Source organism: Muscardinus avellanarius (genome assembly GCF_963383645.1).
Source record: "Muscardinus avellanarius genome assembly, chromosome: 2".
NCBI lineage: Eukaryota > Metazoa > Chordata > Mammalia > Rodentia > Gliridae > Muscardinus > Muscardinus avellanarius.
The window spans coordinates 14543097-14568017 of NC_137787.1; the positions used below are offsets into that span (position 1 = coordinate 14543097).

General features: G+C 42.2%; 1 protein-coding gene across 4 annotated transcripts in view; it reads left to right on the forward strand.

The window, feature by feature from the left end:
• DOCK10 (dedicator of cytokinesis 10) overlaps positions 1–24921 on the forward strand; it is a gene marked incomplete at both ends in the record, with an annotated part of 282115 nt that overhangs the window by 253175 nt on the left and 4019 nt on the right. For all 4 annotated transcript variants that reach the window (XM_080719857.1, XM_080719855.1, XM_080719856.1 and 1 more), the window contains 8 exons: positions 1047–1104; positions 1416–1511; positions 5263–5369; positions 8392–8514; positions 8646–8759; positions 18022–18168; positions 20906–21116; positions 22728–22918. In XM_080719857.1, the coding sequence (XP_080575983.1) occupies positions 1047–1104; positions 1416–1511; positions 5263–5369; positions 8392–8514; positions 8646–8759; positions 18022–18168; positions 20906–21116; positions 22728–22918 (1047 nt within the window). The remainder of the gene's footprint in view (positions 1–1046; positions 1105–1415; positions 1512–5262; positions 5370–8391; positions 8515–8645; positions 8760–18021; positions 18169–20905; positions 21117–22727; positions 22919–24921) is intronic.

Below are 24921 nucleotides of genomic sequence, written 5' to 3' on the forward strand. Positions count from 1 at the left end.
GTAGGAGATATTAGAAAAAAACAAAATGTCACCTATGTAATCTGCTTGGGGGGATAGCACGCACATGACACCAGGTCACATTATTTTCAACCAAGAGCTAATTTGTGAGTAATTTTGAACACAGTAAAAATTTGAAGAAGAGGCATCCCTGTAGGTAGAAAAATCTAGAAGGTGATTATTTTTCTTTCTATTTATGTTCAAATACTGGAGTTCATAGGGTTTGTTTTGAGTGTGTGTATGTGTGTGTGTGTGTGTGTGTGTGTGTGTGTGTGTGTGTGTACAGGGCCATTCTTCCTCTGAGCTACACCTTTAGCCCCCCACCTTTTATAATGATTTTTGATTTTGAAACAGGGTCTCAATAGATTGCTGAGTGCCTCACTATTTGTTGAGGCTGTCCTCAAACCTGTGATCCTCTTGTCTCAGCCTCCCAAGTACTGGGATTCCAGGCATGTGCTACCACACCTGGCCAAGAAAAGAGATCTGTGGATTTTACAAAAAAAAAAAAAAAACTAGGCTAGATACTAGGCTAAATAGTAAGAAAGGAAGGCATGTTGTTGGAAAATGCTTTAAACCAGATCACTCACCCATCTCAAAGCTGTATCAACAAAAAAATCCAAGATCCTTATTTTATTCTGTGTGTGTGTGTGTGTGTGTGTGTGTGTGTGTGTGTGTGTGTGTGTGGCACTGGGGTTCCTGGAAGCCCTTCTACCTCTGGGCCACACTCCTAGACCTATGTTATTTTTGGAAACAGGGTCTCTTAAGCCAGGGCAGCTGGCTTCGAACCTGCGGGATCCTCCTTTCTCCGCCTCCCAAGTGCAGGGATTACAAGCGTGCGCCACCACGCCCGGCCCAGATCCTGATTTTATTCTTGATGAAGAACTTTTTTGGAAATCCAATTGCTTCTATTTTCAATTTTGTCATTACAAAGGATGGTTCTAAATGACACATTGTGACACGCAGTACTGACCCCCCTTAGGGAGTCGGTCCTGATCAGGTCAGGAGTCCACTCCTTCCCTGGACTCTGCTTTCTTTCTTTCTTATTCCAGGCTGCCATGTGCTACATTCACATAGCTGCTCTCATTGCAGAGTACCTGAAGAGGAAGGGTAAGGGGGCCCCGGGAAGGGAGAGAAATCCAAATGCGTTGAAACCTAACCCGTGATTAATATATTAATTTCATAGTAGATTAATTTCAGTTATGTCTTAACACTTCAGAGATATTTCTTCTTATGATATGCTTTACAATTTTAACTGTTATTCCATTAGCATATTTATATTGTAAGTAGCAAGGCTAACTGGATGGTCAGCTTCTTACTCCAAAATGAGACGGTTTCGCTGATTAATGATTCGTAGGTTCATAAGCTTTTATTAACAAAAACATGTAGCCATGTCCTAACCTCATCTTGCACTACCATAGGTTACTGGAAAATGGAAAAGATTTGCCCACCACGCCTGCTCCCAGAGGAGACCCAGCCCTGTGCCAGTAACCCATTACTAACAACTACAAGTGAGAGTGAGTGATCTAACTACCTTCCTCCCTGCAGAGGAAATCGCGCTGCTGCCTAAGCTTGATTTCCATGAAACACTTTTTAAAGTATGTTCTTCGAAGCAAGAACTATCTCAAACCTGCAGAATCCACTCTGCAAAAACCTTGAGCTCCTCCTGTTCAGAAATCCCATCCAAAACCTAGGACCTGTAGATTTCTGAAATGTTCTTAGCAAATAGAACTGAATGTGAGCCAACACTCAGGATTATGAGTTTGGGTTATATTTGGCAACAGATCTGCATGCCCAGCTGCCTTTGAAATTTTATTCAGAAATTGGTAAATTGATTAAATTTCAAAGAAATCTATCTTAATTCATAAATGTAAGAAAACTGTTTACTCGAACTAAGAGACACAAAAATGGAAATATGTGTATATACTACATATATAGCACTTTATTAGCATATTTAATTAGCATGTTCCACTTCATTTTATAATCATAAACCGATCACTTATAGCCTATAATTTGCAGCATAATTTCCTTTAATTAAATATATTTCATCTTATTTTGCGGTATTGGGGATGGAACCCAGGGGCTTTCTACTGCCAAGGTATACCCCTACCCTTATTTTTTTAATCTTTATTTTAAAACAGGGTCTCACTGAGTTGCAAAGGGCCTCACTAAGCAGTAGCCGAGGCAGTCCGCAAACCGGCATCCTCCTATCTCAGCCTCGCAAATAATGGGATTACAAGCGTGTGCCAACACACCTGGCAATATATTTCATCTTTAATGTCTCCTAAAAATATTTTATAAAAATTAAGGAGTTATTCTTTGTAAAATAAAATGTGGTGCTATAGTTAACATATTTAATCTATATCATCTTGGAAAGTTTGTTCAATCTCAAAGTTTATGAACAAAAACATATTTTGTAACACCGTTAACGTTCACTTCACAGTGAAAAACTCAGTGTATGATAACAGAAATATATCTATAGATGTTAAAAGAAAAATTATTTTAACTCTTTACTGTATTAAAATGTTTAAACAACATAAACAGACTTTAGTGGCAATACTTCAGAGATATCATTCATCTCTTAATATTTTAAATTTGCATGTAGGTTGTAAAATGTCACACTATATTTTGCAAATATTAAACATCTGAACAAAATGACAAAATGAACTCTGAGACAATAAGGTCGCTTGTTGGAGGACCTTGAAGAAGACACCTGGCATCATAGGTTTTATTCACTCTAAAATTCAGGGGTCTACTTGGATTATTTTTCTATGCAAGTCATCAAAAATACTCTTGTTTTTATATAGCACACCCTTCCCCACACCCTATAAACATCACAATCAGGTACCACAATATTTCATAAAACTTCTTTAAATCCTAACTAAAAAATGAACATTTATTTATTTATTTATTTACTTACTTACTTGTTTTAGTCCTGGAAATTGAACACAGTGGCATTCTATTTCCAAGTTATATTCCCAACCTTTTAACTAAATACACACACACACACACACACACACACACACACACACACACACTTTTTTGTGTGTGGTGGCACTGAGAATTGTACCCAGGAGTATTTTACCTCTGTGCTACACCTTTAGCTCTTTTTAAATTTTTTTTGTTTTGAAACAGGGTCTTACTGCATTGTTGAGAGTCTGGCTGAGTTGCTGAGGCTGTCAGCAACTTATTTCTTAAAAATAAATTTAAGAAGCCGGGTGTGGTGGCGCACGCTTGTAATCCCCGCGCTTGGGAGGCAGAGACAGGAGGATCGCGCAGGTTCGAAGCCAGCCACGCGTGCTGGCTTAGGAGACCCTGTTTCCAAATAAAAATGTAAAAATAGGTCTGGGAGTGTAGCCCGGAGGTAGAAGGGCTTCCAGGAACCCCAGTACCACCAAAAAAATAAAAAATAAAATAAAATAAATTTAAGAAAACTTCAAACAAGGTATCAGTTTGAGAAGTTGTAGAAACTTACATCCCGTGAAGTTACGTTCATCTCAAGTATTCAAAAGTTTTAAAATGCCCACCTTTAGACCTGAGGTGATATCATAATACAGTATACTCCACTTAGAAAAAAATATATTTGTTAGTAAACTTTAAAGTAGGGAAACTGATCATTTATGTTGCATGAACATATATTTATATTCATCAGCATATATCTGGAGCTCACTGACTTATAGTTGAAGTCCTTAATATACTTTCGTGTTAAGATGTTTCTGTGTCAGAAAAGAAAACTACCCCTTCCCTACAATGTTCACATGATAAAAATATGGGTGAATACAGACTACTTCAGAAATTGTAGGTGCCTCGTATGTATTTCGTGATCATCCTGTAAGAAGTAATATCATGATGGCTCCTTCCACAATCAATTAATATATGTGTAGATATGAATATGAATCAATTCATGTGCATTAATTCAACCACACATGTATATGTATATTTTTTAAATCCAGGAGCATTCTACCTCTAAGCTACACTTCACCCCTTTTTATTTTTTATTTTGAAATAGGGCCTGGCTAAATTTCTGAGGGCTGCACTAAATTGTTAAAGCTGGCCTCAAACCTGCAATCCTCCTGTCTCAGCCTCCCAAAGTACTAGGATTATGCGTGTGTGCCACCACTCCTGGCTAATTCTTATCTATTTTAGTACGTGTGTAATTTCCAAAGGGATATTATTGTAAAAAGTAGAAATGTGGAATTTTTAAAGCAAAGCTTAGATTGTAATAATTGTTATAACTACAATTTCTAGTATGTTTTAGGGGTGAATTTAGTTACATAGCTCACGAAATGATTATTAAAAGTTAAATCACTTTTCAAAAGTATTAACTCTAACTCAGAAAGCCCTTGCTACCCACAGAGCACTGCACTTACACTCCATCAGCCAGGTCTGCCTTCATTGTCAATAACACGTCCACCAGCGAGAGGCTCTCACCCCGCCCCTTCCTGGGTAAGCAAGCTAAGAGAAGCAGAGTAACCTGCCTGGGAGCTGTGGTTGGCTGCAGTGGAGCCAGCTTTCAATGGCTGGCTGTCCCTGCAGCCCGTACCCTACTGGTCCTCTTCCAGAAACACTGCCCATTACCAACCAGATAGCACATAGACCTGTGGAATCTTTCAATCTTTTCCAAATCCTTTTAAATTTTGGTGGCCAGGATAGAAAGGTTTGAGAAGATTTCTAAACAATGAAGAAAAAGACTGAAAATAAGCAAGTATCATGCCCTGTCTTTACAATGCACCAACGACACTAAGTGTTTTCTCACATATTAATGTTCTCAATGGTCCAGATTCCTTTGAGATAGATATCCATGTCTCCAGTTTAATGAAAGAAGAATGAGCTCAGAGGTTAATTAAACCAGAGCATTACCACTACACCTACCTACAGACACTGTGTTCTGCCTATTTTATAGAAAATGTGCCAGGCATGGGTGGAAGTGCACACCTATATTCCCAATATTTTGGAGACAGAGACAGGAGGATCACAAGTTTAAGGACGACCTCAGCAAGGAGTGAGCCTCTCATTGACCTAGCAAGCCCCTGTTTCAACATAAAAATAAAGCAGAAAATGTGCTACTGAGAATAATCCAGTGATTATTGCAAAGGGGACATTAATGGACTGGCAGAGAGAATCTGCCCATGGTCATAATCTAACCATCTTGTTGATTATGTGAACTGTATAATCCTACCACTCATAAATCCTTGAGGAAAGTCATTATCTCATCCAAGCAAGCTTTGGTTCAAGTAATAATGCTGCATTCCGCTTGGTCCTCCCAAGGCATGTTCTCCATGGGATGGCCGGCTTTCCTAAGCATCACGCCAAATATCAAAGAAGAAGCAGCAATGAAAGAAGACTCCGGGATGCAAGACACACCATACAATGAGGTCAGACTTAAGAGGAAGTCACATTCGGTAACTGCGTAAAAAGACACATTGGGTAGGGGTGTTAAGCTGAATACAGGGAAATGAGCTGATTCAGAAATCATAGAAAAGTACTCCACATTATGACTTTTTTATTGGTACATTGTAGTCATACATCTTAATGGAGTACAAGATGGTGGAGGCATACATGCACACATCTCCCATTTAGCCCTTCCCCAGTTCCCACCCCAGCCCCTCCCGTCCCTCCTCATATTTGGCTCATGATTGACTTTGATATGTTGTGAATGTACATCATGTGCATTAGGGAGTTTAACTGAGGGTGATGGCAGGGAAAAGAGGGAGACATTATGACTTCTTTATACAAAATGAAATTAGGCTAAAATGAAGTCAGGATTCATAGGTATTGGATTCTATCGATAAAGCATAATTGTCAGTAGAAATCCAAGCTAGGCCTTATTTAGGTCTCTAAGATGAGCCCAAATGTACATGGTCAGCTCTTCTTTAAAATATGCAATCCCTTTTGTAAAGGTGGCAAGGGAAAATAAAAATTTTATGAGCTGGTCAAGCTATTTTTTTAAATGCATTAGCAAGTTTATATACAGATACAAAAAGGCTTACTAGTCCCTCCAGAAAAACCCTTCCAATATTGCTAGCTGTGGTTAATTTTTTTTTTTTACTAATAATAAGAAGAAACTTTCTAGGAATTTCTGGGAATTAGCAACAACTCTGAAGAGGAAAATAGAGTTCTTCCCCCATGAAGTAATAGACTTTTAGTGTTTTCTTTTGTTTGGTGCTGGAGCATGAACCCAAGGCTGCTCTACTTCTGAGCTACAATGCCAGCTCATTGCTGTGGTGGTGGTGGTGGTGGTGGTGGTTGTTGTTGTTTTGAAACAGGGTCTCGCTAGGTTGCCGAGAGTCTCAATAAGTGCTGAGGCTCTGACCCTCCAGTCTCAACCTCCCAAGTACTGGCATTACAGGTATTTACCACCATGCCCAGCTAATAAAGTATTCAATAAGCTAATTTTTTAAAAAAATCTAACATTACATAAGTGGGGAAGAAAGGATACAGAATATATATTTAGGGTGGGTTTGGATGAATTTCTTTATATAGTTCTACATTAAGGTGGTGTATATTACAAATAATCAGAGTAAATGCAATTACATATTTATATTAGCTATTTCAAAAAATGTTTAAGAGCCGGGCATAGTGGTGCACACTTGTAGTCCCAGTACTTGGAAGGGAGAGACGGGAGGATCGCAGGTTCACAGCCACCCTCAGCAACTTGTGAGGCATTCTGCAAGTTTGTGAAACCTTGTTCAAAATAAATAATACAAAATAGGGCAGGGGATATAGCTTGGAGGTAGAATGCCCCATGGGTTCAATCCTCAGTACCACAAAAAATAAATGTTTAAGAACCTTTTTCTAAAAGACATTGTTGGAAACATCCCAACAATATTACATACTTGCTTTAGAGATTATATAATTTGATTCAGTAGGACACTTATTAACTAATATATTACTGCTTTATGTGAGATGTTAAGTCAACTGGGAAACAAATGTAAATAAGACATAATTCCTGCTCTTAAAGAATCTAGAATCTTGAGAAAGACAGTGGCAGAAAATGGCCAGGTAGAAACAGATGCCCAGAAACTACAAATGCAGAAACCCCATCTGGTTGCAGATAAGGGGGGGACAAGATTTGACGTGAAGGTGATTAGAATGGAGATGAATGAGCCATAAATAAAAGCCCTTCATATTTTTACAGTGAATCTCGATATTTAATAGGATGCACGGGGAGGGGTCAAATGAGAATAGAAGGTTCTTATTGGTGCAGCTGAGCACATGGACAAAAGTGCGGAGGGGAGAGCTCTCTCTCTCTTTCTCTCTCTCTCTTTCTCTCTCTCTCTCTCTCTCTCTCTCTCTCTCTCTCTCTCCCTCTCTCCCTCTCTCTCTCTCTCTTTTCTTTGTTTTTGTTTTTTGTTAGCTTTTGTTTTGGGTACAGGGGCTTGAACCCAGGGTCACTTTACCTCTGAGCTATACTCCCAGCCCTCTTTATTTTTTGTTTTGAACAGGGAGTCGTTAGGTTGCTAAGAGTCTTGCTAAGTTGCGAAGATGGGTCTTGAACCTGTGGGCTTCCTGTCTCAGCCTCCCCAGTACTGGGATTGCAGGTGTGTGCCACCAAGCTGGGCCGGGGAGAGAGTATTCTCAGAATGGAGCGACAGCGTGCAGCCAAAGCTCAGGCACTGGTGGTGATGAGGGAAAGAGGCTGGAGGGAGGATGGCGCTGACTGTGGAGCTCCTTGACACCAAGCTAGGGCCTTTGAGGAGCAGCTCGTAACTGGAGTCTCCACAGACATCCTGGCAGTTGGGGCTACATTCTCAGATTTATGTTTTAGAAGAAAGATTATCCAAGAACAGCAACTGGGAAGAAACCACACAGATTTGTCAGAAAACTACCACACATACCTGGGAATAAAGGAGCATGGATTAGTTAGACCTAAGTCTGTAACAGTAGTGATGGGAAGAACCGGAAATACCTGAAGGCATTCAAGGATTTAAATTAGCACATTTAACCAGGTGTGGTGGCGCATGCCTCTAATTCCAGTACATGGAAGGCTGAGACAGGAAGATCGCAGGTTTAAGACAAGCCTGAGCAAGTAATGGTGGCCTTCTGTAACTTGGGGAGACTCTCTTTCAAATTTAAAAAAAAAAAAAACTTAAAAATAGGGTTAGGGGTTGTAACTGAGAAGTAGAACGACCCTGGGTTCAATCTCCAGCACCACAAACAAACAAAGAAAGAAGTTAGTGTATCTGGTACTAGTTTGAGTGACGATAGCCAGAGAAAGGGTAGAACCCAAAATGGCTCTGTGATCCTGACTGGGTTGCAAATATCAATAACAAAGATCAGGAACCCAGGAAACCCGCTAAGAAAAAGCTAGCTAAAGGCACCGTCTTGAAAGGAAGCTTCCAGGAGGAGCCATAGCTTTACTAACAGGAAATCTTGTTTTGACGGGGAAAATTGCAGAATATCCTTGTGGAGCAGCTGTACATGTGTGTGGAGTTCCTTTGGAAGTCCGAGCGATACGAACTCATCGCGGATGTCAACAAGCCCATCATTGCCGTCTTTGAGAAGCAACGAGACTTCAAAGTATGTATTCTCTAGGAGCTCGTGAAAATGTCCTCCTTGAAGTTGGCAGATGCCTGACCATTTTCTAAAGGAAAAAAACTCCTTTTGACATCAGCCCTATTCTCACAAAACCCTGTGCTTTGTGGTTTCAGAAACTGTCCGATCTCTACTATGACATCCATCGGTCCTACCTAAAAGTGGCAGAGGTGGTGAATTCGGAGAAGCGGCTGTTTGGCCGTTATTATCGTGTGGCCTTTTATGGGCAGGTAAGTTCGCCAGCAGCCACGTGGGCTATGAATTCCACTGAGACATAAGATATTGTCTTTCATTGTCCTATGACATCTGACTACTCTATAGTGTTCTTCTGGATGTGAGAGTCTGTGTGTTTGCCCAGGGCATGGACTAATTTGGGGAACAGATAGGCAGAGAAATCCATAGCACTTAATACATGTCGAGCTATAAATAGTGGTTTCTGCTGGGTGTGGTGGCACACACCTATAATCCCAGAATTTGGGAGGCTTAAACAAGTGGATCACAGGTTTGAGTTTAGCCTGAGCACCTTGGCAAGGCCCTCAGAAACTTAGTGAGATTTGGTTTCAACTCAAAAATGAAATAAGCTTGGAGGTGTAGCTGAGAAGTCGAATGCCCCTGGGTTGGGTCCCCGGTACCTCCACATACACACAAGTGACTTCTAACTTCTTGGAAAGTGAGGTATTTTGCATCGTTCTATTCTTTTAAGCTTACCCCCAAATATCTAACTGGATTCCTATCATAGATTGTAGTGAGAGGAAATTGAAAAAGTTTTAAGAAATGATATTTAGGGCATCCTAGGAAATAGAAGAACTCCTTGGGGCCTCACCATCACAAACCTTGACTCCACAATCAGTGTCTTCCCCCCCCCCTTTCATCTTAACCACCATTTCTAAGCAGAACATGATATGGCTGTTTTGTTCCTGTGTTGCAGGTCAATGCAATTTTAAGGCTATCTTTCTCAATTTATTGTCTAAGCAATGAACAAGATCGAGAATATTAGCTAGCCATAGCATGGGCCTGAAAGTGAGTGCATTTTGTACTAACCCTGCACATCTCTTCCTAGCAATACTTTAAATGGGATAAACCTGGGCACCGTGGTATTTCTTTTCAGAAGGATTGTGACATTCTTACATTTCAGCAGAAGTATTTATCTCAGGCTGTTCTTGTGAATGCACACACCATCCCTCACTCCTCACAGCTGGAGTGACTGTCATACATCTTACTTCCCCAACCCCACACAGTGCATTCTTGCACAAGCTTCTTGTCCCGCTCAGACTCTTTTAAGGCTTCAGCTAGAGTCTAGTCTAGCATGGTAATTCTAAGTCATTATCCATTAAAGTCTTCTGAAAAATATCTATTTTTCCAGGCATGGTGGCTCACACCTGTAATCTCAGTACATGGGAAGCTGAGACAGGAGGATCACAGGTTCAAGACCAGCCTCAGCCACTTAGTGAGGACCTCAGCAATTTAATGAGACCCTGCCTCAAAATTTAAAAAATAAAATAAGGCTATAGATGTAGCTCTGAGGTAGAATGTCCTTGAATTCAATCTCTAGTACCAGGTAGAAAAAAAAATCTATTTTTCTTCTGATTGTCAAAGACAGCTTAAAAACTTCTGAATGATCAAGCTGGGTGTGGTGGCACATGTTTGTAATCTCAGTACTTGGGAGGCTGAGACAGGAGGATCAGAGGTTTGTGACCAGCCTCAGCTACTTGGTGAGGCCCTATGCAATTTAGTGAGACCCTATTTCAAAATAAAGGATAGCTGGGTGTGGTGGTGCATGCTTGTAATCCCCGCGCTTGGGAGGCAGAGACAGGAGGATCGCACAGGTTCTAAACCAGCATGGCTTAAGAGACCCTGTTTTCAAATAAAAATATGAAATAGGTCTTGGAGTGTAGCCCGGTAGAAGGGTTTCCAGGAACCCCAGTACCACCAAAAAAAAAAAAAAAAAAAAAAGATAAAAAAATAGGGCTGGGGGTATGATTCAAGGGTAGACTGCTCCTGGGTTCAATTTCTAGTACCACAAAAAAATCTTCTCAATTATAAATGAGTAGATACTTAATATAATTAATCAAGATTGTAAAGATACAGGAACCCATTCATGTGAGAAAACACTATAAGAAGTAGCTAAACTTAGATATTTAGAGGGTCCATGGCCAAAAAAATCCATCAGGAAAGGGCTGTAGGAGTTGAAGAATTGAAGGGGAAAGGAATATAGTCACAGGCTAATGGAGCAGTAGAAATGTGGTCCATGAGAAGTGTGTTTGGCAAAGATATAATTACAACTCTTTTGGAGATCTTGCCAGTCAGAGCAGTGAGACACTCCCAGACCTATTTTTATATTTTTGAAACAGGGTCTCTTACGCCAGTGCGGCTGGCTTCGAACCTGTGCGATCCTCCCGTCTCCTCCTTCCAAGCACGGGGATTACAAGCATGCACCACCACGCCCGGCTCCAATCTAATTCTAAAAGGAAATGTTTTGTTAAAGCTGAGAGCATGCCTAAGCACGTACCTCCAGCTCACACTCCAGCCACCTTCCAACAAGGAGAATCCATCCACACTTGATAATTAAACACAAAATAGATTCGAACAGCCTCCTGAGTGTTGCAGAATGATGGCTCCAAAGGTCAGAAATAAAGTGTTGACTACTTGATTAACATAATCATCATGGGCAGAAATAATTTCTTATGCACAGTGGTATTTTATGTTCCAGTAAAACTCGCCTTTGATATCCACATCAATATGTCTTACAATCACACCTAAGAAATTGTGGGAATATGATATGCCATGGACTCTGCTTCCACAAAGGCCTTTGTGTCCATATTTTAGTGTTCCATGTGGACCGGAGCTTTCATGTTACTTTATTAGCTATGGTATTTAATATTCATCATGTCCGCGATGAGCCAGACAATACAAAACAAGATGAAAACCATTTTTCCGCAGCAGGGACTTCAAACGCCCTGGCTGTAACCACCAGAAATCTGACGGTTTCTCCAAACAGTACCTAAGCTGTGGGCTATTACATAGGTGGAAACAAATCTTGTTTCATTCCAATTAGTGTTTAACAAAGATGTTTACTCTTTTCTTCTTTCGGTCTTGATTGTTGCAGGCTGTGGTAAGTTTGCTTTCTCTCTCTGTCTTTCTGTATTTGCATGTTCTAATAACCCTCACACTTCCCTCTCTATGGTTTTACTGAACCTTAACTTTTTTGTGCAAATCATCATTTGGTACGAAAGATGAGATAATTGTGCTTCTGCTCATTTAGGGGTTATCCCTGAATTTCTTGGACTAAATTGTGTTTATTCCAGTTATCTGAATTACAAAAATGTATCCTTCCTTTTTCTATTACCTTTTTCCACTAAGGCAGAGGATATAGTCTGAAAGCCTTACACATCCCTGCAGACACACAGGCAAATGTTAATACCATGCATTTTTAAGTAGATACGGGGTAGACTTAGTATTGGAGGTCACCTGCTCCTTTCGGGGCCCTCGAAGTTGCAGCCCATTTAGAAGGTGAGGATGGTCAGAATCTCAGAAGTCGGCGTGACAGCTCTTGATGGGCACCTTCCCTACGTCCTGAAAGGACTTCGCCCTTTTCCATGGAGTATCTTGGCGAGAGCTCTGGGGTGGTGAGCTCTGAGAATTCTCAGAGGTGATGGTATCAGCTCCCAACCCAGAAGATGAACACAGGAATAATCTTAAAACCAAAGTCTCCAGAGATGCAGAAAGAAATGAGGTAAAAAAAATAACCTGCCATCACCCAGAGCTCTCGAGGAAATTTTTACTCTTATTATTTTGAATCACATGAAATTACCTATCTTTAGCCATTTTTACATGTAAAAATGGTAACTTTATATGATTTGAAAGGGCTGTTGCCTATTAAGCTGGAAAGGAAATTTCCTTCAGTATCCACACATTATCTGGCCCCATTCAACTCTACTTGCCTGACCAGAACATACTTTTTTGTAATTCTTTAAATTCCTTCCTGCCTCCATACCGTTTGGGTATTTTCTACCTTCATTTACAAATTTGGGATCATGAGTCCTTAACTGACCTACTAAAAGAACATTTGAAAACCCCGGTACTAAATAGACTGAGGGGGCTGTGGGGAGGGACTGGGGGAAGTTTCTTTCAAATGACCTAACTTTGTTCTTTTTTTCGATTTCTTAGTAGAGTTTACTGATTGTGAACCTGACTTGTGTTTTACATGCTTCCAGAATTCTCCAATGTCTTTATAAAAAAAATTCTAATCTGAGCTGAGCTTGATGACCCATGCCTGTAATCTCAGTACTTGGGAGGCTGAGACAGGAAAAGCATAAACTTGAGGCCAGCCTCAGCAATTTAGTGAGGCCTTCAGCAACTTAGTGAAACCCTGTCTCAACTAAAAAATAAAATAGGCCTGGAAATGGGACTTAGCTCAGAAGGTTCAATCCACAGTATCAAAAGGAAAAAAAATCCAATCTGATTCTTTGTGTGTGTGTGTGGTACTGGGGTTCCTAGAAGCCCTTCTACCTCCAGGCTACACTCCCAGACCTATTTTTATATTTTTGAAACAGGGTCTCTTAGGCCAGTGCGGCTGGCTTTGAACTTGTGCGATCCTCCTGTCTCCTCCTCCCAAGCGCGGGGATTACAAGTGTGCACCACCATGCCCGGCTCCAATCTGATTCTAAAAGGAAGTGTTTTGTTACGTGTTAAAGCTGAGAGCATGCCTAAGCACGTACCTCCAGCTCACACCCCAGCCACCTTCCAACAAGGAGAATCCATCCACACTTGATAAGTAAACACAAAATAGATTCGAACAGCCTCCTGAGTGTTGCAGAATGATGGCTCCAAAGGTCAGAAATAAAGTCTTAACTACTTGATTAACATAATCACCATGGGCAGAAATAATTTCTTATGCACAGTGGTATTTTATGTTCCAGTAAAACTCGCCTTTGACATCCACATCAATATGTCTTACAATCACACCTAAGAAATTGTGGGAATATGATATGCCATGGACTCTGCTTCCACAAAGGCCTTTGTGTCCATATTTTAGTGTTCCATGTGGACCGGAGCTTTCATGTTACTTTATTAGCTATGGTATTTAATATTCATCATGTCTGCGATGAGCCAGACAATACAAAACAAGATGAAAACCATTCCCACCATATGAAAGTCACTGATACAGACTGCACGTATGTGTGTTTATGTGTGTGCATAGACATATATAGTCACACATCAGAAATGAGTTCATGTTTATATAGAATCATTTCTCTGCACCCTCATAGCTTCTCTTCTCAAAGCATTTAGCCTCTTCTTAACACTTCTGACCTATTTTTTGTACACCAGATTTCTCTTGGAATTTATTCTTTTGTTTCTAAGCTTTACTTAAGACTTGATGTCCCAGTGATGATCCAGGGACATTGCAAGATTCCAAAATACCTGTAAAAATCATCTCACCTATCAGTTTATTGAAGTACATTTTTATCCTGATTTATTGCTTTGAAGTTTTAGAATCCATGCATGCTAACTCTGCTGACTCAAAGTCTTTGTCTAAGTAGAATGGTCCTTACCCTAATCATGGCAGATTAAGGCATCAACTGCATTGTAAGATGACATTTTAAACAATCAAACTGGCAAGGAAATTGCAGGGTCCACATTTCTTCTTGCCTGGAAGTGCAGTGAGCTCATGAACTTGGAGGTAAAGCAAGTGGGAGGCTGCCCTGGGTCTTCATCACCTGTGTCCTGTTCATAAACCATTTATGCTATGAATAGAACCTCCTTCACATACTGCCCTGTAGCTCAGTGGGCCTGCTTTGATGGTCCCCTGGGCAAAAGGTAAGCACACTCCAGACATTCCCAAACATCATTAGAGCTGCTAAGTATCTGGCTCCAAAAACACGTTAGACAAAACTTGAACAACAGCAAGTTAAAAAATTTTTAATGTAGTCCTAGGGATTGAACCCACAAGGAGGGGATTCTACCTCTGAGCTATATGCCCAGTCCTATTTTATTTTTTTTTAATTTGAAAGAAGATCCTTGATAAATTACAACATGCTATCCTCAAACCTGCGATCCTCTTGTGTCATCCTCCCAAGTACTGGGGTTACAGACATGGGCCGACACACCAAGCTGAGGTTAAAAGTTTTATTCTGCTATTCCCATTCCTTTTCTCTCTTTTTATAAAAGTCAGTGCATTTCCATCCCCACACTTATCAGAACAAGTTCTAATGACTATTTCTTTCTGATTAATTAACTTACCCAAATATTGAAATGAATAGCAATTGACCTTTTGTAATAAAAATGAGTAGAGTACCACTGCAAAAGAAGGAAGCTGAAGGTATGTATTTTTAAACACTCTGCACTAAGCTGCATTAATCTGCTTGTCTGCTTAGGAGTCAGGACTCAAATTGCTTTCTGGACCTGGAAATTCTGCCTTGCTGCCGTCCTGGTAGCTAACACTTACCGAGGCCTTCTGTGCACCGGGCCCTGTCCTTAGGGCCTCCCAACAGATTGATGAGTTTGCGCTTTCCCCATCGCACAGACCAAGCATTAGGGATGAAAGAATGTCACAAGTCAAGACCAAAGCCACAGAGGTCACCCTGAGGACAGTCCAACCCCGCTCCCTACTTCGTGTTTTCTGCTAACTCTGGATTTCAAAATTTATCAGGGGAAAAATGCACAGTAAAAATGTCTTTTTGCACCAATTTTCATGTCGTAGTGAAAAAATTTTTTTTCTTAAACTTGGAAGCATTTTTGTTATTGAAATTGAAGTTGTAAATGTTATCTGCGGCCCTATGGGGGTTCTGGTCGATGGCCTCAGAAGTCTTATTTCTCTGATGTGTCTCTCTGTCAGTTTTAGCCACTAACTTCTGACCTTGAATCAAACAAAACTGTACAATGTCAGCAATGAAAAACCACAGCGGGAGGAAGCTGGGTGGGGATGGGGTCAAACCTGCACACCCTCCAAAGTCTAGGGGAGCCACAGGGGCAGGAGCTGCTTCTCCTTCTTTCCACCCCCACTGCCACCTTCTAGCAGCTTCAAGCCGGGCACTCAGAATCAGCTCTTTAGGGCCTTGAATATCCTTCAAAGAAATTATTCACTAAAAACTTCTATATTAAGAACAATGAGATTTGAGTGTGGCATGTGGTCCTGAGGAATGAAACTAAAGGTGAAAAACAATGAACCCCTTTCCAGTTATATCTGGCTGCTTTTGTTCAGTTGGTTTTTTGTTTGTGGTGCTAGGGATCGAACTCAGGACCTGTAGCAGAGTGGGCAAGAGCTCACCACGAAGCCACACCGCCCAGCCCTCCAGTTATATCTGGAGCAAAAACACTTTTTTGAGATGTGTGCTCTCTAAGAACAAGTTCACTCATCTGTTTATTTATTCAACCAATCCGGAGTGACCTCCTCCTTCAAAAGGCCACGCAGTGTGCTGAACACTGGGCCTGTATTGTGGAACAACACACATTTCTGAAAGCCCAAAGCCAGTTGAGAAGATGGACAAGCAGACAGGCGATTGCAAGCTTGACGAGAACAGGGCCAAGGGAGGGACTTGGCACCTTGGCGTCTGCAAATAACAGCTGCAGGCCTCTTAATGCTAATGATGGTCACATTGATGTGTGGAAATGCTTTACAAGTATAAGCACCATACTGAAGTGAGGTGTGTGTGTGTGTGTGTGTGTGTGTGTGTGTGTGTGTGTGTGTGTGGTACTGGGGAATTGGACCAGGGGCATTCTACCCCTGAGCTATACCCCAGTCCTATTTTATTTTTTTGTTTTGTTTTGTTTTGTGGTACTGGGGATAGAACCCAGAGGCTTTCTACCTCCGGGCTATACTCCCAGACCTATTTTTATATTTTATTTGGAAACAGGGTCTCACTAAGTTGCTGAGAGCCTCACTAAGTAGCTGAGGCTGGCTTAGAACCTGTGCGATCCTCCTGTCTCAGCCTCCCAAGCTTGGGGATTACAAGCGTGCGCCACTACACCCAGCCTTATTTTTTATTTTGAAACTGGACCTCACTATGTGTTGAAGCTGGCTACAAACCTTCTAAGTACTAGGATTACAAGTGTTTGCCACCATGCCTGGCTCAAATGTGAATTTAATAATTTTTATAATTATTCTTTGTCTTATATCAACCATGAATAAATACATCAGTAGGCCAGGGGTGGTAGTGCATGTGTGTGATCCCAGTACTTAGATGAGACAGGATCACAGATGCAAGGACAGCCTCAGCAATGTAGCAAGCCCTTCAGCCACCTAGTGAGACCCTGCTTCAAAACAAAACTAAAAAAGTTTGGAGGTATAGGTTCAAGATAAAATGCTACTGGGTTCAGTCCCCAATAAAACACACACACACACACACACACACACACACACACACACACACACCAAAATAGGCTATTTGGCTCATATTTTTAGCATTTAAAATATTTTTAGTCAAAAATGATTTTTAAAAATATAGCTAGGTTTCTTTTTGACCTCCACTTGTCTTCACCCAATTTCAAGAGCCATTTCTTTGCAGGTAAATTCTTTAGTCAGAAGAAACCAGATAATATGTTTTCTGTACTGTAAACTTCATTTCGTATCCCAAGGCCATTTATATTCCACAGGAAAAATGTGTATAGCTCTGCAAAGAAAATGGATTATGAAATAAATAGTTAAAAATATTTAAATTTAAAATTTAAATATAAAATATTTTCTGAGTTACCTTCAGACGATGGAATCGCCCCCTGCTTCAAGCCAGATGAGTTAATAGAGGCTAAAATCGACTTTTTCCTATGGAACATTAAAGTGATGATGTGGTTGCTATTTTAATCTTCTCAGGTCTTGCTTTTTAAGAGTGTAGAAGGTGTCTTAGTAGAAGTTGAGTAATGATGTTGTATGCAGATCGGCGGCATCTGGTCCTTGGAGCCACACTCATGTGTGCTTAAGTTTTAAATCAGTCACTGGGGACATGCCACCTGCATCTTCTGTTATGACGACAATTCAGTGTTGTGGTTTTCTGTCTGAGATGATGTGGGATGCATGGCAACTCATTTAGATGCCTTCCCGTGCCACACAATGTTGTATGTGCTGGTTTCAAAGACTTGTAGAAGACCCTGTTTAAAATTACATGGAGAATCTTTGAAGAGTGCCAATCATTACACCAGACTTTGCGTTCTATCCCAGTCTACCACAAGAGGGCAGACTTCCCCCAAAATAGATTCAAACATATAGTACCATTGATTTCCACAAATGGAGAAAATATGTGTAAGATATTTCATCAGGTTCTTTTTTCTTGGAGGGGGGGCTGGCTAAGGAATAGTTACACTAATCATATATATATTCATGGTATTTTGTTTTCTTCATTTAATTTTTTCTGATGCTGAATTTTTCAGAGCTGCCAGTACATGCCTTGAAGGGCAGCTAAAAACCTGGATGTGTTTCTTAAGTAAATGGCTTTTGTTTTGCTTGGGATTTTTTCAGCTGGAGTTCTCCAGTCACATCGGAGTTTATTATGTCTTCCATAGGGTTTCTTTGAAGAAGAAGAAGGTAAAGAGTATATTTATAAAGAGCCTAAACTGACAGGTCTCTCCGAGATTTCCCAAAGACTACTCAAACTCTATGCAGATAAATTTGGAGCAGATAATGTGAAGATAATCCAGGATTCCAACAAGGTAGAAGTGAATGAATATTTATGCAACTACTAAGGCTTGATTGCTGTGTTTTATTTTGTCTTAACTGTATTTGTTGTTTTGATTTTCTACCCAGCTCTGCAAAATACCAAAACTATTTGAGGTATTTTGCTTGTTTGTCTGGTGGTTGTTTTTTTTTCTCTCTCTCTCCTCTCTTCTCTTCTCTTCTCTTCTCTTCTCTTCTCTTCTCTCTGTCTCTCACTCTTTCTGTCTCTCTCTCTCTATCTCTCTCATACACACACCAAAAGCATTATAAATTTTTGTCTGCATAACTTTTATGTCATCTTAGAAATAACTTAGAACCAGGTGTGGTGGTTCATGCTTATAATTTCAGGACTTGGGGGGCTGAGACAAGAGGCTTGCAAATTCAAGAACAGCCTCAGCAACTAGTGGGACTCTCATCAGCCTAGCAAGACCCTGCTTCAAATTAAGTTGTTTTTTTTTAAAGAGGGAATTTAGCTCAGAGGTAGAATGCTCCTGGGTTCAATCCCCAGTATCACCAAAAAAAAAAAAGAAAGAAAGAAAAGCTGACTAAATCTTCTATTTCTCCCAAGTTTATTTGTGTTCCAATAGCAATTACAATGTTAAAATAGTTACACCCAAGTGGAATTGGAGGAAACAGCAAGATGAAACTATTCCTTCAGTCTTCCTGGGCAGTACCAGTTTCTAAAGCCCGGGTCTTCCTGGACCATCCTCTGTGATAGTACCAGACTGGCCATTATACTCTATTAACCCACGAAAATCCACTTAGCCTCTTGGCTCCAGAAAGCAAATGCTTGCATCCTCTCATTAGAGTGCTCAGAATCTTTTTGCACTTTTCTTCATTTAGCCAACCTCCAGTAAGCACCTGCTGCATGCCGGGCCCAGGTCCAGGATATGGGATGGAGGCTCCTCCTCCTGCTCCCTCCCGGTTCACACAGGGCTAAGAGGAAAGAACTTGTATGCACACTGGTGGAAGGCAGTGAAGTCCCCCAGAGAGACGCAAGCCGAGTACTCAGGACAGCTTCTTTTGGGCAGGGCATAGCTAGAGGAGACAGCCTTTGATCTGGACATTGCAAGGGGACAGGTGCTTTCTGGAAGCAAAGGGCATTCTGGGAAGCTCGGTACACGCAGTGACAGGAAGGAAGGGAAAGTGGATGTGTGTTTAGAGAATTGCAAGTCTTTAGAAGACGAATCAGAGGCATGTGGCAGAAGATATATCTGGCAATGTTTTTGCTCGATGGCACAGGGTTCTCTTGAGCCACAAAAAAAAAGTATTTTTTCCCTGTCTCAGAGCTGATATTTGAAGATGTCTGTGCAGAGACCACTGGATCTGGACAGAATTGTTACAAGTGTGTTTCTAATTCTCCTGATTAGCTTGACTGATTCAGTCACCTTCCCTCTACAGGCAGGCAGAGGGACTGTAGTGGTGACCCTCCCAAATGGACGCAGAAACAGAGTTCCTGGCGGATGAGAAAAATACCCAATTTGGTGTTAGGGCAAATTGGATCTTTTTCCACCCAACCACCACTGGAGACCACCAGTGGAGCTCTGAACCTCCACTTTTAATCTGTAAAATGGTTAAAATTATGCCCGCTTTACACTGCAATTATTAGTAACATTAGCTGGGTATAGTGGCACTTGCCTAAATTCCGGTTCTTAGGAGGCTGAAACAAGAGGAGACGCCCTCAGCAGCTTTAGTGAGACTCTCAGCAATCCAGCAAGATCCTGTTTCAAAGCAAAAAATGAAAACAGATGGGCTACAGCTTGGATGTAAAATGCCCCTAGATCAATTCTCAGTACTACACATACATCAAATTAAAAAATTATTAAAACATTACAAGAAAGTTCATGAGGTTCCTCAAATCTCTGAAATTTCATAGAGAATAGATGGGTAGACAGCTTGAGGAAACTAGAAAATTTAAAATTCTTCAAGATGACTTAGAAAGGAGGCTGAGAATCAGCTCTTCCAGCCTCAAAGGAGAACTGGAGCGATTTCCCCAGATTTTCTTGGGACCTCCAGCCGGTCTTGCCATTTATCAGGCCCATTCCAAAGTTACTAAAGAAATTAGATCATATGACCTGTGGCAAATACGAGAAGGAATTCAAGACATGGAAAGTAGAAAAAGTTGCAGTCGCATAATAGGTTTACCAGCTAATCTGTTAAATAGACACAGATCCTCCCTCCACATCATGAGCCCAAACCAATGACCACAGTCCAGGTACAAGGCCAAATCCCAGAGGGACAAAAGTGTATTTCCACTTTTGTGCAATCTATAGTTCACATAAGGGCAATTGGACATTCATTACAGAGGAAAAAAAATAAAATAATGGATTAAATAATAGGCCTCAGCCAGTCATGGTGGCACGCACCTGTAATCCCTGTACTTGGGAGGCTAGAACAGGAAGATCACAAGTTCATGACCAGCCTCAGCAAATAAGCAAAGCTCTGTTTCAAAATAAAAAAATATAAAGGACTGGGGATATAGCTTAGAGGTAGAATACCCCTAGACTTAATCCTCAGTGCCCAAAATAAAGTGATAATATCCTTCAGCCAGACACATATTGCAGAGAGCCTTGGGACACTGCGGGCTGGCTTCATCCTACCGCTTCCACCGCCGGGCTGCTCAACCGGCAGCCACAGGGCAGCCACCTAAGAATGCTAACCAGGGGAAACCTTCCCCACTTCTTTTCCGAAGCACCTTGTGGCTCACACTCTGCCTGCAATGTGTTAACACAGGTGAACCCCAAGGATTTGGACCCCAAATATGCCTACATCCAGGTGACTTACGTCACGCCCTTCTTTGAAGAGAAGGAGCTAGAGGACCGGAAAACAGACTTGGAAATTCACCACAACATCAACCGCTTCGTCTTCGAGACGCCCTTCACCCTGTCCGGCAAGAAGCACGGCGGCGTGGCGGAGCAGTGCAAGCGCAGGACCGTCCTGACAAGTAGGTGCCGTGGGCGTCCAGGTGCACTCCTGGGCCTCAAAGTCCCTTCAGCCCCGCACAGAAGCGCACACTCCCCCTCTTCTGTGCTAAGAGGAAGACCGGGTGCAGGCAGCCAGAGGGAGATGGCACTGGACTTGTTGCAGGTGTCTTGCCTTAGACTCCGCAGTCACGAGGGTCATGGTTTCCATGTCTTGGGAAAGGCAGGACGTTCAGTTTTCCCTTCTCTCCCTGATTATACACTCGGCTGCTGCAGGGTTAGCAGCTCTCTTTATGTATGTTCTGGAGAAAGACTCCAGAATTACCTGGGAGTCAGATTCTTTGTCACTAAAGTGAATGCAAGCTGGGTGTGGTGGTGGTGCACACCTGTAATCTCAGTACTTGAGAGGCTGAGACAAGAGGATCACAGGTTCAAGGCCAGCCTCAGCCACATTGCAAGGCTCTCAGCAACCTATCAAGACTCTGTTTCAAACTGGGCTTGTAATTTCCCCTTGTAATTTCCCCGATTGGGAGGCTGAAACAGGAGGATCACACAGGTTCCAAGCCAGCCTCAGCTACTTGATAATGTTGCTGAGGCTGGCCTTGAACCTGTGATCCTCTTAGTGAGACCCTGTTTCCAAATAAAATATAATGGGAGTATAGCCCGGAGGTAGAAAGCCCCTGGGTTCCACCCCCAGTACCACCAAAAAAAAAAAAAAAAGACTGTTTCAAAACTACAAAAAAAGCTGGGCGTGGTGGCTCATGCTTGTAATCCCAGCATTTGGGAGGCTGAGACTGGAGGATCGTGGTTCAAGGAGAGCCTCAACTACTTAGTGAGGCCCTCTGTAATTTAGCGAGACACTGTTTCAAAATAAAGAATAAAAAACAGGGCAGGGGGTATAGCTCGGAGATCGAATGCCGTTGGGTTCCATCCCCAGACCCGCAAAAAATATATTTTTATTATATATTATTTTATTATATACATATTATATATAATTTTATTATATATATTTTTAAGAGGTAGCTTGGAGGTAGAATGCCCTGCATTCAATACCCAGTGCTACCAAAAAATAAAGTCAATGCAGATGATCCCAACACTCCCTCCCAGAGCATCTAGACCCGCCCTGTGAGCTAGTCATACTTTCGTTTATTCTACAGATGATTAATGAGTACCTACTAGGTATTGGGTGCTGCTTTGGGTCCTGGCAATTCAAATAAAACATGATTCTTCCCTCAAGGTGCTCACAGTCTGGTAGGAGAAAGAGCCAAGTAAATCAATAATTTCAGGCAAGCACAGCGTAAGAAAAAAGATGGATAGGCGTAGTGGAGCGTGGTGGCGCACACCTGTAACAAATCACAGGTTCAAGGCCAACATGTGGTAACTTAGGGAGACACAACTTCAAAATAAAAAATAAAAAGAACTGAGGGTGTAACTCAGTGGCCGAGCACTGTTAGGTTCAATCCCCAGTACCACAAAAAGAAGGAAGGACGGAAAGAAGGGAGGGAACCAGCGCAGACAGAGTGCCACTGCCACTAAACCGCGCAGACCCCGACCTCCACTGGAGCGCTGGACGCCGCACTCACCGCCTCCCTCCCGCTCTCCCTCCTGCTCTGCCTCCACGCGCTCCCGTGCAGCCAGTCACCTGTTCCCCTACGTGAAGAAGAGGATCCAGGTGGTCAGCCAGTCCTGCACCGAGCTGAATCCCATTGAGGTGGCGATCGATGAGATGTCCAGGAAGGTGACTGAGCTCAACCAGCTCTGCAGGATGGACGAGGTGGACATGATCAGGCTGCAGCTCAAGCTGCAGGGAAGTGTCAGCGTGAAGGTGAGCGGGCGCGGCCCGGGGCTGCCGCACACAGGGCTCGGGCGGGCGAGGGACGAGGGCCACATACCATACCCGAGGCTACGTCTAGTTGTAAATGCAATTGATAGTGCCAGCCACCTGTACCTATACCTTTAAGATGAGCTCAAATAAAATTTCAACCCTGCATCCTGTCTTCTCCAGATAAGCTGTGTTCTGTGTTCTATATTCTATATTCATTTTCTTTTTCCTTTTTTCTTTTTTTTCTTTTCTTCTTTTTTTTTTTTTTTTTTTTTTTGGTGCTGGGATTAAACCCAGAGGCATTCTATCTCTGAGCTAAATCCCCAGCCCTGTTTTATTTACTTTGAAATAGAGTCTCACTAAGTTGTTGAGGGCCTCCCTAAGTTACAGAGGCTGGCTTTGAACCTGTGACCCTCCTGTCTCAGCCTTTCAAGTGCTGGGATTGCCGACGTGCACCACCACACTTCACTTATATCGGCATCCTAATGAATGTGTTAACTAGTGGAGAAACATGGCACTCTTGTACATATCTGTTATTAGGAACCTTATAAAATGTTTCCAAAAGAATCTGGAAAAGAATGCTTACTGGTTCATAAAACGTGCACTAGTGTTTGTCAGGACTGTGACAGGAGGCAGGTGGAGGCTCAGGGCGGGACTGAGGAGAAGAGAATTTGCCAACTCTCTGCCAAGAGTGAGCAGCATTGTGGGAAGCAGCAGGGGCTGATGGGGGTGCTGGTGATGCTGGGGGTGTCGCCCCGCACAGACCTGAAGTCACCTGGCGAGGAGTGCGCCCTGGGGTGGGCAGTGTGGCCCTGCCCGAGGATGGCAAGGAAGGAGTCTGCGACCTGGTGTGAACCAGTGGGGAGGCTGAGGCACGTGCCACCGCGGGCACAGAAATTAACCAATCAAGATAAAACGCCGGGTGCGGTGGCGCACACCTGTAATCCCAGTACTTGGGAGGCTGAGACAGGAGGATTGTGCAGGTTTGAAGCCAGCCTCAGCAACTTAGGCTCTCAGCAACTTAGTGAGACCCTGTTTCCAAATAAAATATTTTAAAAAATAGGTCTGGGAGGATAGCCCGGAGGTAGGAAGCCCATGGGTTTCATCCCCAGTAACACACACACACACACACACACACACACACACACACACACACACATAAAACAATAATACCTTCATGCAGTGGTTTCTGAAATCAAAAGTAATGTTGGAAATCCATAATGAACAAAGTATTAAAATGGTAAATAAAAGCAGGCGGGTAGCAGTCTCCTGCTGAGCTGTACTGGAGCCCCAAGGCCAAGGAGAATTCAGGGAGCTGATTCTGACAGGGAACATGCATTCCTCTTCCCCACCCCTGTTTTCTGGGTCCCCCACTGGCTGACTCAAACTAAAAAACATACAAACAAAATACAACAAACAGAAAAAGGCAGGAGCCACATTCTACACTAGACAGGATGGCACTGGCCAAAGTCAGTGGTCACAGGCACAGAAAGGGGTGTCTTTCTGTGACTTTTCCTTCCTGAAACACATTAATACAGTAATGCAGTAAGGAAAATGAACTCTGCTATCCCGGGCTTGCCCACAAGTGTCTGTGTGGATGAACCTTGTCCATCACCCAGCAGTCTGACCAGTGCCACCTCGGGCCATGATCTAAGGTCACTGTCAAATGGACCGGGCATCCCAGGGCAGAGTGCCCCTCTCTGTCACTGTGGAATGTCTCTGCATAATAGCTGTATATTTATTGTGTTAGAAGGGAAAAAATTAGCATAGAAAACATTTGGTTTCACAAATATTAAATTTAGATACAGCGAATATTTAAGTTTATAGAAGTGATTGGGTTTTGAAGCTATTAAGAAAAGCAATTTGGACGTTGCAGATGTGGTAAAACGTCTAAGCTCTGGCAAGGGAGTTTGGGGGGATGGCAGGGTAGGACAACGCTCAGGCCTACCCTTTAGTAGCTTAGTGACAATCAGAAGACAGCACGTGGGGTATCCGTGAGCGGCACA